We start from the raw sequence: 16,359 nt of genomic DNA, 5'->3' as shown, positions 1-16,359 counted from the left end.
CCCCCCCCCCCCTACCTGTAACGTTAACGTATACCCCTCTTACCTGTTATAACTCTTACCTGTTACTGTTATCCATCCTACCCGTAAGTTCTACCCCTCTTACCTGTAAGTTATACCCCTCTTACCTGAAAGTTATAACCCTCTTACCTGTAAGTTACTTTTACCTCTCTTACCTGTAAGTGCTACCCCTATTACCAATACGCGTTACCCATTTATCATGTAACTGTAATCCCTTTTACCTGTTACTGTTACCCCTCTTACCTATAAGTGTATACCCCTCTATTGTAACTGTAATCCCTCTTATTTGTAAGTTATACCCCTCTAACCTTTAACTGTTACCCCTCTCACCTGTAAATTATACACTCTTACCTGTAAGTCTGACCCATCTTACCTGTTAGTTATACCCTCTTACCTGTAAGTGTTACCCCTCCTACCTGTAAGTTATATCCCTCTTACCTGTAACTGTTACCCCTCTTATCTGTAAGTTAAACACATCTTACCTGTAAGTTATGCCTCTCTTACCTGTAAGTTAAACACCTCTTATCTATAAGTTACCTCTTACCTGTAATTTATACCCCCTATTACCTGAAAGTTATACCCCTCTGACCTGTAACTGTTAACCCTCTTACCTGTAAGTGCTACACCTATTACCTGTACGCGTTACTCATTTATTAAGTAACTGTGATCCCTTGTACCTGTAAGTTATACCCCTCTAACCTGTAACTGTTACCTCTCTTACCTGTAAGTGTTACCTCTCCTACCTATAAGTTATAACCCTCTTACCTGAAAGTTATACCCCTCTTACCTGTAAGTTATACCCTCTTACCTGAAAGTTATAACCCTTTTACCTGTAAGTTATACCTCTCTTATCTGTAACTGTTACCCCTCTTACCTTACCTGTAAGTTATGACCCTCTTACCTGTAAGTTAAACACCTCTTATCTATAAGTTACCTCTTACCTGTAATTTATACCCCCTATTACCTGAAAGTTATACCCCTCTTACCTGTACGTTATACCCTCTTACCTGTAAGTGCTACCCCTCTTACCTGAAAGTTATACCCCTCTTACCTGTAAGTGCGACCCCTCTTACCTGTAAGTGCGACCCCTCTTACCTGTAAGTGCGACCCCTCTTACCTGTAAGTGCGACCCCTCTTACCTGTAAGTGCGACCCCTCTTACCTGTAAGTGCGACCCCTCTTACCTGTAAGTGCGACCCCTCTTACCTGTAAGTGCGACCCCTCTTACCTGTAAGTGCGACCCCTCTTACCTGTAAGTGCGACCCCTCTTACCTGTAAGTGCGACCCCTCTTACCCGTAAGTTATACCCCTCTGACCTGTAACTGTTAACCCTCTTACCTGTAAGTGCTACACCTATTACCTGTACGCGGTACTCATTTATTAAGTAACTGTGATCCCTTGTACCTGTAAGTTATACCCCTCTAACCTGTAACTGTTACCCCTCTTACCTGTAAGTGTTACCTCTCCTACCTATAAGTTATAGCCATCTTACCTGTAACTGTTACCCCTCATACCTGTAATTTATACCCCCTATTACCTGAAAATTATACCCCTCTTACCTGTACATTATACCTTCTTACCTGTAAGTGCTACCCCATTTTACCTGTAACTGTTACTCTCTTACCTGTAAGTGTTCCACATCTTACCTATAAGTGTATACCCCTCTATTGTAACTGTTATCCCTCTTACTTGTAAGTTATACCCCTCTAACATGTAACTGTAACCCATCTTAACTGTAAATTATACCTATCTTACCAGTAATTGTTATCCCTCTTACCTGGAAGTTAAACACCTTTTACCTGTAAGTGCTACCCCACTTACCTATAAGTGCTATCCCTCTTACCTGAAAGTTATACCCCTCTTAGCTGTAAGTTATACCCTTCTTATCTGTAACTGTTACCCCTTTACCTTTGAGTTTTACCCGCTTACCTGAACGTTATACCCCTCTTACCTGTACGTGCGACCCCTCTTACCTGTAATTTATACCCCTCTTACCTGGAACTGTTAACCCACTTACCTGTAAGTGCTACCCCTCTTACCTGAAAGTTATACCCCTCTTAGCTGTAAGTTATACCCCTTTTTATCTGTAACTGTCACCCTTTTTACAGTAAGTTATACCCCGCTTACCTAAAGGTTATACTATCTTACCTGTAACTGTTACTCCTCTTATCTGGAAGTTATACCCCTCTTAGCTGTAAGTTATAACCTTATTATCTGTAACTATTACCCCTCTTACCTGTAAGTTCTACCCTGCTTACCTGAAAGTTATACCTCTCTTACCTGTAAGTTATACCCCTCTTACCTGTAAATTCGACCCCTCTTACCGGCAAGTGCGACCCCACTTACCTGTAAGTTATACCCCTCTTACCTGTAAGTGTTAACCCTTCCTACCTCTAAGTTATACCCCTCTTACCTGTAAATGTTACCCTTTTTACCTGAAAGTTATATCCCCTCTTACCTGAAAGTTTTACCCCTCTTACCTTACGTTGTACCCCTCTTACCTGTAAGTGCTACCCCATTTTATCTGTAACTGTTACTTTCTTACCTGTAGGTGTTACACCTCTTACCTGTTAATGCTACCACTCTTACCTGTAACTGTTACCCTCTTACATGTAAGTGATATCCCTCTGATATGTGAGTGTTAATCGTTGTACAGAAAGTGCTACCTTATACGTAGTTATTGTACACATACCAGTTATTGTACCACAGTTATTGTACCACCGCCATACCTTCTAAATGGACACATTACAAACTATGGCTGTTCCTACAATATTAATAACGCATATAGACATACCAGGGTCAAGCCTTCAAAATGAATAAGAACATTCATAAGGACCACACCTACTAAATGTAACGGTACGTTCAACAGGACCATACCTACTAAATGTTATGGTACGTTCAACAGGACCATACCTACTAAATGTAATGGTACGTGCTACAGGATCATACCTACTAAACGTAATGGTACGTTCAACAGGACCATACCTACTAAATGTAATGGCACGTTCAACAGGACCATACCTACTGAATGTAATGGTACGTTCAACATGACGATACCTACTAAATGTAATGGTACGTTTAACAGGACCATACCTACTAAATGTAACGGTACGTTCAACAGGACCATACTAAATGTAATGGCACGTTCAACAGGACCATACCTACTGAATGTAATAGTACGTTCAACATGACCATACCTACTAAACGTAATGGTACGTTCAACAGGACCATACCTACTAAACGTAATGGTACGTTGAACAGGATCATACTAAATGTAATGGTACGTTTAACAGGACCATACCTACTAAACGTAATGGTACGTTGAACAGGACCATACCTACTAAATGTTATGGTACGTTCAACAGGACCATACTAAATGTAATGTCACGTTCAACAGGACCATACCTCCTAAATGTAATGGCACGTTCAACAGGACCATACCTACTAAATGTAATGGTACGTTAAACAGGATCATACCTACTAAATGTAATGGTACGTTAAACAGGATCATACTAAATGTAATGGTACGTTCAACAGGATCATACCTACTGAATGTAATGGTACGTTCAACAGGTCGATGCCTACTTAATGTAATGTTACGTTCAACAGGATCATACCTACTAACTGTAATGTTACGTTAAGCAGGATCATACCCATTGAATGTAATGGTTTGTTCAACAGGACCATACCTATTAAATATAATGGTACGTTCAACAGGACCATACCTACTTAATGTAATGTTAGGATCAACAGAATCATACCTACTAAATGTAATGGTACGTTCAACAGGACCATACCTACTAAATGTATATGGTACGTTCAACAGGATCATACCTACTAAATGTAATGGTACTTTCAACAGGATAATACCTACTAAATGTAATGGTACGTTCAACAGGACCATACCTACTGAATGTAATGGTACGTTCAACAGGATCATACCTACTTAATGTAATTTCACGTTCAACAGGATCATACATACTAAATGTAATGGTACGTTCAACAGGACCATACCTACTAAATGTAATGGTACGTTCAACAGGATCATAAATACTAAATGTAATGGTACGTTTAACAGGACCATACCTACTAAATATAATGGTACGTTTAACAGGACCATACCTAGTAAATGTAATGGTACTTTCCACAGGATCATACCTTCGTAATGTAATGGTACGTGCTACAGGATCATACCTACTAAATGTAATGGTACGTTTACTGATGTTATTAAGACCACACCTACGTTGTTACTTTCTGAACACGAATTTTCACTAAAATGATTTAAGAATACATGTTTCACACATAATTATAAACTCAATTATGTAAAAATTTAATCTGAAAGAATTAATGACAGCTTTGTTCTCATTTCTATCTAAATTGAATTATGAAGCCATCTCACTCCTCTCTAATAAAGGGAGGTCATTCACCCCTATACCGGGCATCATATACACATGATGAGTCAGTCTAAATAAAGGAGTGTCAAACCAGGAAAATAAAGTTATCTCCCTATCAAGTGTCAGGACGAAATTGTACTTTGTATCTATAATTAAGGATAAGAAATAGGGTGTTTTCCCTATTTGTATTAAGAAAACAATGACAAACTTATATTAATAAAAATCAGTGCGACCAGCTCATCCAGGGAGGGACCTACTACATTATCTGATTCATCCGGACTGAGCCTAGCTCACGGACACGCCTTTATCATATTGATTTCAGATCGATAAACTTTCTATCCGATTGTACGGGTTCATTTAATAAAAGCAATCCTCTCTTCACATGCAAGGTATTAACGAAGTATAGTTATGGAGTATCAGAAGTCACGTGATCAATACTTCCGGCCATGTGTTTGTCACACACATGGCCAGGTAGACAAGTATAGAAAGGTCAGCTAGAGGTTAGGGTGAACATACCCAAATCTGAACGGTACCCAATGTGGAACCTTTTTCACAAGCATGATCCAGGAGAATGATTTTGCAATACAAATGAAAGATATGTATTCGATATAAAAACTGATATAATCTCAAGTAATAAAAACAATTTTATCTGCCTACTTCTATTGTGGTAGTCATAATCTAAATTAAAATAGAATCATAAGGAATAAAATAAAGTAAATAAATATGTATATTGTGCATATAAAATATACAAACACAATTATCGGAGAATGTTACGGTACGACAATATAAACATCATATCACGTATTGGTATGAATACATAATTTGTAGTTAAATTTCACATAATTGTACATGCTTTTGTGTTTATGTATATAGGTCTAAATTGCTAGGTACATTAGTATATGTACTCTTTTTTATTTCCCCAGACATTCCTTCTTAAACTAATCCAAATTACACATGAAAAACAACATCATTCAAAGTACATGAATTCGGTTTTATCTAAATTTTAGGACAATATGGCAATCCCAAATCAATAAAGCAGAATTTTTGGCATGTAAATGAATGTATAAATATAAAAATATTTGAATATATAAAGAAGGAATAGTTGATGTAATTCAATATATCAATTTGATCAAAATAAATATTATCGTTATTGGAATAAATGAAATATACATATGAAAGAATGAATGATTTTGAATTTGAGTATGAAAGAACGAATGAAAAAGAAAGAGAGAATGAAGAGAAAGAGGCCTTTTGCATGAGGCTATATTATGTAAGAGGGATGTTCCCGGGGCACCCCAACCCTGGCATCCCTCCCAAAGATGCTGAGGGAATAAAACAATTTGAACCTAAAAAAAAAATAAAAAAAAATATCACGTCTCAATAAACGGAAACAATATTTCATTGAATAAATGCCTGGCATTTATCAGAAAATTTCAAAACTTACATTAAATTAAAAGAATATCGTAAATGCAGTCAGCTAAATGTGATAAAAAAGCCTTTATACGCCACAGTGTGTAAACACTTAATGTACTGTTTATTTGTGATCACTCTTACTTATGTCATAAAGATGATCATCAAATGAAGTTTGAACTTTAAATCGACAAAGTCACGAACTGATTAGCTGACATCGACTAAAACATGTATACCATATGAATTTCCTCGAACAACTGTCGGAATTTTGTAATAGTAATTATTAATGGGTTTTTTGCGTTGATTGGACATTTATTAAATTGATACCAAAGCGCTTACGCATTAATTAACATAATTAATTGCAGTATCGACCGGATGTGTCATATTCTGTAATGCAGGTTGAATGACATGCCGGTAAAAACCGGAAAAAGCACTTCAAACGTTACAAGATGGCGAAGCATTGACTCAGGTTCTTGATATGTCTTCTCTGTATTTTACTTTTTGATATCTTCATCAATCTATTGATTGTCATTTTTTTTTGTATAGAGGTGAATCCTGTGCACTTCAAATATTAACATTACATTTGCATGCCCCTATTGAACTTAAACATGTCATTTGTAGTGTATTGGTAAATTCCCAAAGACAGAAATATTTGTGCTATAATAAGCCTTAGCAAAATCTACATTTTATTGCACGAGTGGCTAATTGTTTGTCTGGGAATAAATAGACCATTTGAAGCATGGAACCATCAAAATTAGTTTGAACTTGATTTTGACAAACACCTGCAATATATAGCATGACAAATCCTCTTTTGATGTCATTGTTCTTACGTACTTCATAAAAAGATGCCATTCCACTCAGTAAGGTAAACCGATGAAAATAAAACAAAACCAACGTTATAAAGATAATTTATTAAGGAAAAGTAAGCCTCGTGAATATATTGAAAGAATAATGTGTGGATTGTGAACTCACTACATCATATTACATCTCTTAATGGACAGAAATACTTTTAAATATATAGAACTATTTACAGCATATTTCAAACCTAAGAATGGTGTTGTATTGAGATTAATATAACACTGATACACTTATATGATGATGGGCACATTCAAAACGCTTACAACGAACAGAAACGATACGATCAGGAGTTAAACAAGCTTCGGTTCGTTTTACAATAGTTCATCATTGTTTCGGAGGAGACACTGTGTCATCTATGGAGGATCCCCGTACCCCTGCTAAAACGGTAATTATGCATTGGAAATAGTTTCCCCATCATAGCTATTCCGTCTTTGCGTATTTCAGAGTTATCTTGTGAGCAGGTATTAATTGTTACGTCATTGGTTTGTGTGAGAAAACTACATCGTTTTCTCAAACATTGATGACGCTACTCTCACAAACCAATGACGTAATAATCAATACCTGCTCCCAAGATAAGATAACTCTGCAATACGCAAAGACGGAATAAATTAGTCAATCATTTCCGAATAATGGAATCATACCGTGCGGGACATCTGTAAACAGATATTACAGGTGAAATAATGACAATATAATCAGCAACAGTATTCTGAGTGACAAGTTCAGCTGTGATAGACCGGGATTCGAACAGCTGACATCAGATTGCTACCCTGTCGCCCTGAACGACTGAGCTAGCTGGTGAATAGAAGTGAAACAAATTTAAGGGAAGGTTACTGTATATATACGAAAAACTAGACTGCAGTGAGACAGAGATACTGAAGACACCCACTACAACAATCCGGGTATTCTATTACAGTTCTATGTGTTGTTGAATACTCTATATATAGGTTGATTTTAATTCCGTTACTATAAAACTGGTGTACGTTAACAGTAATTGATGATGTTTTTCCCCCTGCTGTTTTAAATCGTTCCGTATCATTCAGAACGAGTGTAGCAGGAGTTAAAGATATAAAAGCCACACAACTGGAATTGGCAACCTTTCTATTTACCGATCCAAGAGTTTTCATTGATTGATTACGTCATAAGCACGCGTATGTGATCACCTCAAATAAAATGAGTCTAAGTTTATATCAAACCTGTGTATCATCCTCTTGGGGCTCAAATGCCGGGTTGTCCTTACCATCCGTGGTTACCTCCCCTTCATCGACCGGTTTCTCAGTCTCGCACTCCGTTCCGAGAGCATCAATCAAGGCGCCTGCAGCTGCCACAAGGTCAAGGTTACCGTCGTTCACTGTGAATACGCCTTCTTCAGGTTGTTGCATTGTCTCTGTGGAAGGACCGTCCTCAGTCATTTGAACATTGCCATTTTGAGGAAGAGCGTTAGGCTTGTCACCACTCTTCTTGGTTGCCATGCCTACAATCACGCCAACAAGCTGTCGAACCATTTCTGCCGAATCAATCCATTGCTCTTTAGCTGTTTTCATTTCGAAGCATTCGCTGATATTTGTCTGAACACTAGCCATGCTTGCGTCACTAAAAGTGTGCGTTAGCTGTCGATGCATCACTGGCTTCTGTGGTACAGGTGCTTTGTTGACCTTTTTAGGTTTCTCTGACGGCGCACAACATGATAAGAGGCATGGTGCCTTCTTCATTAGCGCTTCACGAAACTTTGGATGGCTGAGTGCATACACTATAGGGTTGTGCATGGCAGACGCCTTGGCCAACATAACAGGTAACTCCGACATGAAGGGGGTAACAAAAGACGGGTCTCCGAATTGAGCCATCAAGGCTATAGTAGCATACGGACTCCACGACAAAATGAAAAGCGATATAAGCATCATCGCAATTTTTGCTATTTTTATTTCTGTTTTAGATTTTTCTTTCTTATCTGCTTCTTCAGCGTTCATTTTGTCAGCCATGCTGGCCATTTCTTTGGCATGTTTTCTGATGGCTTTCAAAATCGCAATATAACAACCGATGATGATTACCAGAGGTAATGCAAACGCGAATAGATACATTCCGATGATGTAAATTCTATTCAATGTAGTTTTGGTTAGATAGTCAAACGTACAGGAAGTTTGAAAACCTTCGGGAATGTATGCCCCTAAACCAAACAGTGGAAGAAGGGACCATCCGACTGCCCAAGACCATACAATCACTATCATGAAGAAGGCTTTCTTGCGAGTCATCAGCCTGGCGGCTTGAAGGGGTTTGGTGATACAAATGTATCGGTCTATAGAAATCATAGCCAGAGTGTTGATAGACATGAGACCGAAGATCCCACCAATAAGACCATAAAACTCGCACGCTGCGTCACCAAAAACCCACCGCTTATTGAAGGCCGAGATAGTTAATAACGGAAACCCATTAACAGCCGAGAAGGTGAGATCACTAAGAGCAAGGTTCGTTATCAGCATATTTGACGGCGATTTCAGGGTCTTTGTGGAACTGAACATCCATATCACAACAATATTTCCGACGACACCGCTGATGCCGACTACGGTGATAAAGAGTCCGATGAAGTAGTGCCAGTTATCTGATACAGGTGGGTACTGTCTCCAGTGGGGGTGGATATAGTAGTCGTATGTATCAAAGGGGTGTGAAGCGGAGGTGTTGATGGTAGTCACCTCCTCCACAACCGACAATATAGCAGTTCCCGCTTCCCTCGACATCACACTCTACAGCACTTTAAAATTCTTCCGGAATTAGATTTTAACTTCAATCCTTCAAATTAAATGGAGTCAAATCTCCGGATATGTCACTTTCGTCTGGTTTAACTCCAGGACAATGGTATACAGTAATGTTTTGTTTTTAAAGTGCTCTCCGCGAGCCTTGTTCACGTAATTCTTTGTATTGAGATGTTTCAGGACTTCCCATCGGTTATTCTTAAAATGTTCGCAATATATTTAAATATACATTTTCTGAAGATCTCTGAAATATATATTACAACACTCTTTGATGTCTATGAAATGAAAAGCGACCGTCTATGAGCAAGGTCGCCTTCAGTGATAATGAGAGAATGATCTGCCAAATGTTTATATTCTGTGGCAGATTAATTAGTGGGAAATATGAATTCGTGTCATAATTAATTCGTATTGATTCCGTGTCGTCCGTAGGTGTCAGACAAGCCGATATTGTTGTAAGCCTCACATGCAATGACGCAATATTTCATTGAGATTATAAATCCATAGTGTATACGAGTATTTTAGTTACGTGCAATAAGCCGCATTTAAAAAATTAGAAGATAAAAAAGCTGCTTTCTGAAAAGAGAAGTCACAGTGAGTTTTTAATTCCGATTAATAGTATTACGCTACGTGGATATAGAATCTTGATGCAAGTAGGGTTCATTTACTCAGAATTAACGTGGGCGTGTTCTTATTACGATAGTCTAATGCCGATACTAACACGAATATCGCTAATAAGTAGATTTTACCTATCTCCAGTATTCTGTTTGGGGTACTGGTGACCAATAAGCAGGAAATAAATACGCGTCGTTGATTGCAATAGTGGTTAATTCATTGTTATATGTTATATTTTTACGTCTTATAAAACTACACAGTTATTTGATGCATTCGTTTTACAGGTGATTCAATGTTGTTTTGCCGTAGATCAGCATCAAATACTACCTACAGTGGATAAAAGTCAAAGGTATATATCTTGATAAATGAACACGTAATCCATGTTTATGGGCAGAGCGTACCTTATTGGCAATACCTGATAGGAAAAAAAGCCATTAATTTGTTATCACAATGATCAGCAGGGAGCTGGCCGTCTTGATGTGATCCTCTTACGTCTGAGCACGCGAAGTCTAGGTATAAATGGAGACATCTCCTTACCATTACCATCGCCACCACCATATCAAACCAATCTCTGCGGGTCTAGTGAGAATACATCTTCACCAATGTCATGGACGTCGCTAGTTCTCTTTTTTTTGAATTCAAATCAGCCAATAAGGATTTCATGACATTTAGCCTTTATTCATATTAACGCGTCAGTTTATTGAAGACGTTGATATTATGGACAGAAATTCAAGACTGTGCATTCCTCTCTTTTGGATTCAAAGTTTTGTTTTGTCCCAAAGACATTATTTCGTCTTTTTTTTTAATTGAATAGTATGCTGAAGGATTTCTTAGAGTTATGAAGCGCATGGTGTTTCCAGGCCCATTGTAATCAATCACGACCGACTTTGACATCCTGTCGTTAACTAACTGATAAAACGACAATTCACGTACGTACTGCATCTTCTGTCTCCACCGTGACATCAGCGTGGTTAAAACGACCTATCATTGCAATATAAACATTTATCCGTGAATTGATACTCAATGATAACAATGTCTCCGGAGCACGTGACCGAGAGAGTGACAAACACTACACACCTTTATGATACGTACGACTTTTTCATTCATCCACATTGGAAACAATTCCCTCCCGTGTCTGATTTTTGGTTTTATTTCGTTGGCATATATATCGGCATCGTTGGAATCACCGGCGTCGTCGGTAACATTCTTGTTATATGGATGTTCACCACAAACAAGAAGTTGAAAACGCCATCAAATATGTTGATAGTAAACCTGGCACTGAGTGATCTGACGTTTTCTGCCGTCAATGGTTTTCCTCTCAAATCTATCTCTGCCTTTAGTAAAAAATGGGTGTTTGGAATGGTTGCCTGTGAACTGTACGGCCTCATAGGTGGAATATTCGGTTTCATGTCCATCAGCACGTTGGCAGCAATTTCAATCGACCGCTTCATCTGCATAACAAAACCCCTACAGGCCGCAAGGATCATGACGCGGAAAAAGGCCTTTATTATGATTGTGGTGGTTTGGACCTGGTCAGTGTTTTGGTCTATTCCCCCTCTATTTGGATTCGGGGCGTACATCCCAGAGGGATTTCAAACGTCGTGTACTTTCGATTACATTACCAAAAGCACCAGCAACCGAATATTTATCATCGGAATGTACGTGTTTGGGTTTTTGATGCCTTGTTTAATTATCATCGGCTGTTACATCCAGATACTGAAGGCCATTAAGGCACACGGGAAAGAAATGACACGTATGGCTGACAAACTAAACGCCGAAGAAGCAGATAAGAGCAAAAAAGCTAAAGCTGAGATGAAAATCGCTAAAATAGCATTGATGTTGATATCACTCTTCATTCTTTCATGGAGTCCGTATGCTACCATTGCATTAATAGCACAGTTTGGATCGCCAGATTTTGTTACACCTCTCATGAGTGAATTGCCTGTTCTTTTGGCTAAAACGTCTGCTATGCACAACCCTCTAGTATATGCACTCAGTCATCCCCGCTTCCGTGCTGCGCTAGCAGAAAAAGCCCCATGCTTTATGGTTTGTTGTCCCCCCGAGAAGACGCCAACCTCAACTTTAAGTCGACATGTGGCTGGTCGCACAGCCAGCCAAAGCAGTGTGACCAGTTGTGCAACTAATATGAGCGATTGTCAAGGAGGCATACAAATGCAACCAACGCCGACAACGGTCAATCATGGCGACCTTGTTAAGGATCTGGTCGGCGCCCTGGTCAACATGGCGACACAGAATGCAAATCATGTCGTACAGCCTGTCTATCTCCCTAACGGTGTGTTACATAGCAACGGAACCGGAATCATCACCGTTCCTCAGGTAAACGTTATTTCAGGTCAAGGTCACCAGAACGCTGCATTTGTTCCTGAAGTAGAGACTGTAGACACAGGAAAGGTAAACACAGATAAAGAGAAAGAGAATGATAATGTTACTTCCAAGGACGCTGTTAAGGTATGAGGACAGATAATTACTGTTAATTAAAAAGAGACATTGACTTGCAAAAGGCATATTTTCTGACTTGAATCAGGGCTTGTTTTAGGAGACACCATTTTCTATTGATGGGCTTAAATAATGTTTTCATGTTCGCTATGCGATATACATATATAAGCAATAGACAGAAGCTTTTAAAAATGTTTTTAAATACATTTTTTTAACAATAATTATAGAGGTATTTACCATAATCAACGTTTATGAAATATCAGGGATATTAATTCTCTACCTCAAAACAACAAAAAGTCTTGGTAATTACTCTTGATCATGATTTATTTTGAACAAACCGGGCACAAAATGGTAAAGATCTATATTTGAGGGTTACAATGTAGGTAGTATTTGTCAGAAAACTAACGTTAATAGGAAACTGTTTCGGTTTGGAATTTTTAAAATTTTAAATTTGAAGTCATCAAATGGTATCATGGAAAGAGCTGGACAGTTTCCGTTCGGAACATAGACAGTGTTATGTTAAACTAGCATGACATGCATCATTTGTGCTCACCATATGTACTGATTTGAGGTCAGTAGGCGCAGGTCTATGGTGGTGATTTAGTAGTTCTGACAATGGAGGACAGTTTTGTCAGTTAACACTTGCCTGTTTATAAGATGTGATCATGATGTTGTATTGCTGACAGTAACACAGTCGATAAGCACAATCACAAGTTTAAAAGAGGATATGATGGAGTTGTTGTAACAGTTTGTATCATTCGACAGTTTCATGTGTATAAAAAATGAGGATGATATTTTTAAGTCTGTTTCGTTGTTCATGCATAAGAGATAAAAGTGAGGAACGCATTCTTGTCATTGTTTATTTGAGGATGAGTGTGTACTGACCATAGTTAATTGTTCTGTCTTCCATATTTGACATACATGTGTATTTATCTCTGAAGGTTTATGTTCATCCAATTATTGAAAAAAAACATCTGTAACTGTGATGGGGAGAAAATGTTTTTCTATAAAAGTCAAGTATTTTTCGAGCAGACGATATATCTAAATTACATGTTAATATGGTAGAAATATGCATCATACATGCCGATCGACTTTCTGACAATTCTTGTTCTAACTCAATAAAGTTATATTTATACCTCCGTACTTTATCAGCCGCAGTTGCGTGAGCGAAAGGATATAATAATCCATGTACAAATAATTAATTAATTTTTACCCTTTTCACGACATTTTCTCATTTAAACAAGCTTGATCTGGGCGTCGATGCTGTACGCTGATAAAACACATGAAATCCCCTTTGCTTGAGGAATTATATTTTTTTATCTAGAAGTATCTGTTCCATTATGACACTATTTTAGTTTTAGTATTTTACTAGAAGTAACTTTTATAAAATGATGTTCTTTTTTATCTATCTGTTACTGTACATTGCTATTTCCATATAGAAGTATCAGCTACAGTAGCAAGATGTGTTTTCTTTTATCTAAATATCTAGAATAGTTTCCTTCTGTTTAATGATATTTTAATCTAAGATGTATTTGCGCTTATATCAAAATACGTTTATTTAAGAAATATCTGATAGAGATTTTTTTTTTTAAATCTACTTTTATTTATTTTTAAGCATCTGTAACATTGTATAGATATATTTATTCAAAAGTTTATGGAACAGTGTAGAGATATGTTATATAAGACGTGTCTGCTACAGAGTACAGATATTTTATTACGAAATACTTTCTTTATCTGCTATAATTAATACGTATTTTAACCAGAACTATTTGCTTCAGTGTATTTTTTTATCTAATATTAATTCTACAGTGTGAATATAGTTATTAAATGTATCGTGTATATATTATATCGTTTCTCAGGTGACATGGTACAACTGTTTCAATTTATTGTATACTGCTAGAATCTTGATTGATCGGCTTTAATTACAATTTGTTTTCATTATTTAGACAATATTTGCAATGGCAAAATTTAAAAAGACTTTACATTGTAATATATCAGTGCATCCTTGCCAAAATCTCGTACAATTTGTTATTCTACAGACTGTTATTGTATATTAACTCATTTCTCATTAACACGTCAAAGTAGCAGAGGTGGGTCTAACTTAGCAACATTTGAACATAATGTCAGTTATGGTCTTAATATTATAACTTGTGTTTTTATATTTCGCTTTCGCTGTATTTCTAAATATGTTTCTGACACTAAAAGGCGCTGATATTTATTGTTTTGACCTTCAGTACCGCCATTAATAGTGGCTTTATGGCGTAGTGATTGTTTTGACCTAAGTACCGCCAGTAATAATGGCTATATGGCGTAGTAACTGTTACCTTACAGCATGATGGACAGAGACGGCTTACTACCAAGCTATATTATAAGTGTTACTATTTTGATTGTGCAGTTTCCCCTGCGTCGCCACTTAAGTTGTATTTATGTTGCAGTTAAGCCGATATTCACATTCCGAACGCCATGATTTCATTGTGAAATGTATTTTTTTCTCGTGCAATTTTTATATTTAGTTTTTACAATGCTTGTTTGTGTGTTTTGTTTTATTATTATCTTGATTATCCTATTGAGAGAAAGATATTACCTTGATTGGAAAGAGTTCTGTATAATGAGTGCCATTAATGGGGCAGAAGACGCTGTACTTTCCGGAACATCTGGTCTTATTCTCATACTACTTTTAATGGGCTTTGATGTGAATCTTTCCTTCTTTTTTAACCCTAGTTTAAATGATTTTGAGTTAAAATTACGGTTTGTTGACGAATCGATCCTGAAAATCATTCTATTATTCATATTCATAATCCTGCGATATATATTCGAAAGTTTGTTATGCATATCATGCAAACTTGAAACATAGATACTCTGGCATAACCGTAGTAACTGTGGTAGGGTATAGGGATAAGGACGCTACTTTACATCCCCTCGGACTCAGACTAGGCCGATTGATAAATCTAAGCGATCATAAATCTTCTTCTTGTTTTATACTTGACTCTGAGATGATAACCAAATTTCTGATGTGAAATTAGGAATTAAAAAATAAGCGTTACATCTTGTGTGATACAAACCATGTTGAATAAATTCACAACCATTTGAATAAACATAAACGCGTAAAAAAACAAAACACAAGACTGATTATATACAAATTACAAGATTTAAAAAAATATAAATACTTGAACTTTAAGTATCAATATTAAGATTTCATAAAAAGATAAATATATCACATTTAAATATTTATAAAAAGTCAAAAATATTCTCCAAAGCTTTTGCAATACAAATAACAAGATTTCGTTACAGCTAAAACAATACAAACAACACTATGTTGCAAATGAATAGAAACAAAAACGACAAAACAACCCACCAACAACAAAACAACAACATATCAATCATGTCAAAATGTTGCTCTATTTGTCACATGGTGTTTTATTTATTAAACATGTTTATTATTGCATTTCTACAAATATTATCACTGTTGAATGTTTCATGTAGAATATTAAAACAAAAGGATATGATTTGTTTACTTCAATGTTGAATAAGAATTAATTGTCATCATAACGTCTAATATAGAAATAAGTTTTACTTTATATACTGATAATATTTAATATGAATTGAATGTGAACAAAATGTGACTGTCAAAATGAGATGATTTACTAAACATTTGTAAATATGTCATATTAGATGTATGTAGGCACACATGTAAGAGTTGATCATGACTGTGTTGTTACTCTCCAACCCTCAAACGAGTTGATTTAACGTTAAGTGTTACGTGTTACAACAGAGCACTGGTTTACTGACAAGACTATTGGCAGCGCAGCCTTAGGTTATAGAATGATAAGTGTTTGTGATTGTGAACATCTAAATACGTACAATGTA

The 16,359-nt window shown here is 36.8% G+C and overlaps 2 protein-coding genes across 2 annotated transcripts; one reads left to right on the top strand and one right to left on the bottom strand.

Moving 5' to 3' along the window:
- Positions 1-7,214: 7,214 nt before the first annotated feature.
- Positions 7,215-9,729, bottom strand: LOC110463153 (rhodopsin, GQ-coupled-like). Its single transcript, XM_021517542.1, has one exon. The coding sequence runs from the start codon at positions 9,406-9,408 to the stop codon at positions 7,867-7,869; it is 1,542 nt and encodes a 513-aa protein (XP_021373217.1). The 5' UTR covers positions 9,409-9,729; the 3' UTR covers positions 7,215-7,866.
- LOC110463082 (rhodopsin, GQ-coupled-like) lies at positions 9,492-12,510 on the top strand. Its single transcript, XM_021517423.1, has 3 exons — positions 9,492-9,507; positions 9,554-9,571; positions 11,219-12,510. The coding sequence occupies exons 1-3, from the start codon at positions 9,492-9,494 to the stop codon at positions 12,508-12,510; spliced, it is 1,326 nt and encodes a 441-aa protein (XP_021373098.1).
- Positions 12,511-16,359: the final 3,849 nt, after the last annotated feature.

The sequence above is a fragment of the Mizuhopecten yessoensis genome, unplaced genomic scaffold (assembly GCF_002113885.1).
Source record: "Mizuhopecten yessoensis strain PY_sf001 unplaced genomic scaffold, ASM211388v2 scaffold10867, whole genome shotgun sequence".
NCBI classification, from domain to species: domain Eukaryota; kingdom Metazoa; phylum Mollusca; class Bivalvia; order Pectinida; family Pectinidae; genus Mizuhopecten; species Mizuhopecten yessoensis.
Note: the sequence above shows the minus strand (reverse complement) of the source record. Positions and strands in the feature narration are given on the sequence as shown.

What these genes read in the sequence shown, in the direction of transcription:
- LOC110463153 (XM_021517542.1), bottom strand. Translation starts at nt 9,408, where the DNA reads ATGTCGAGGGAAGCGGGAACTGCTATATTGTCGGTTGTGGAGGAGGTG.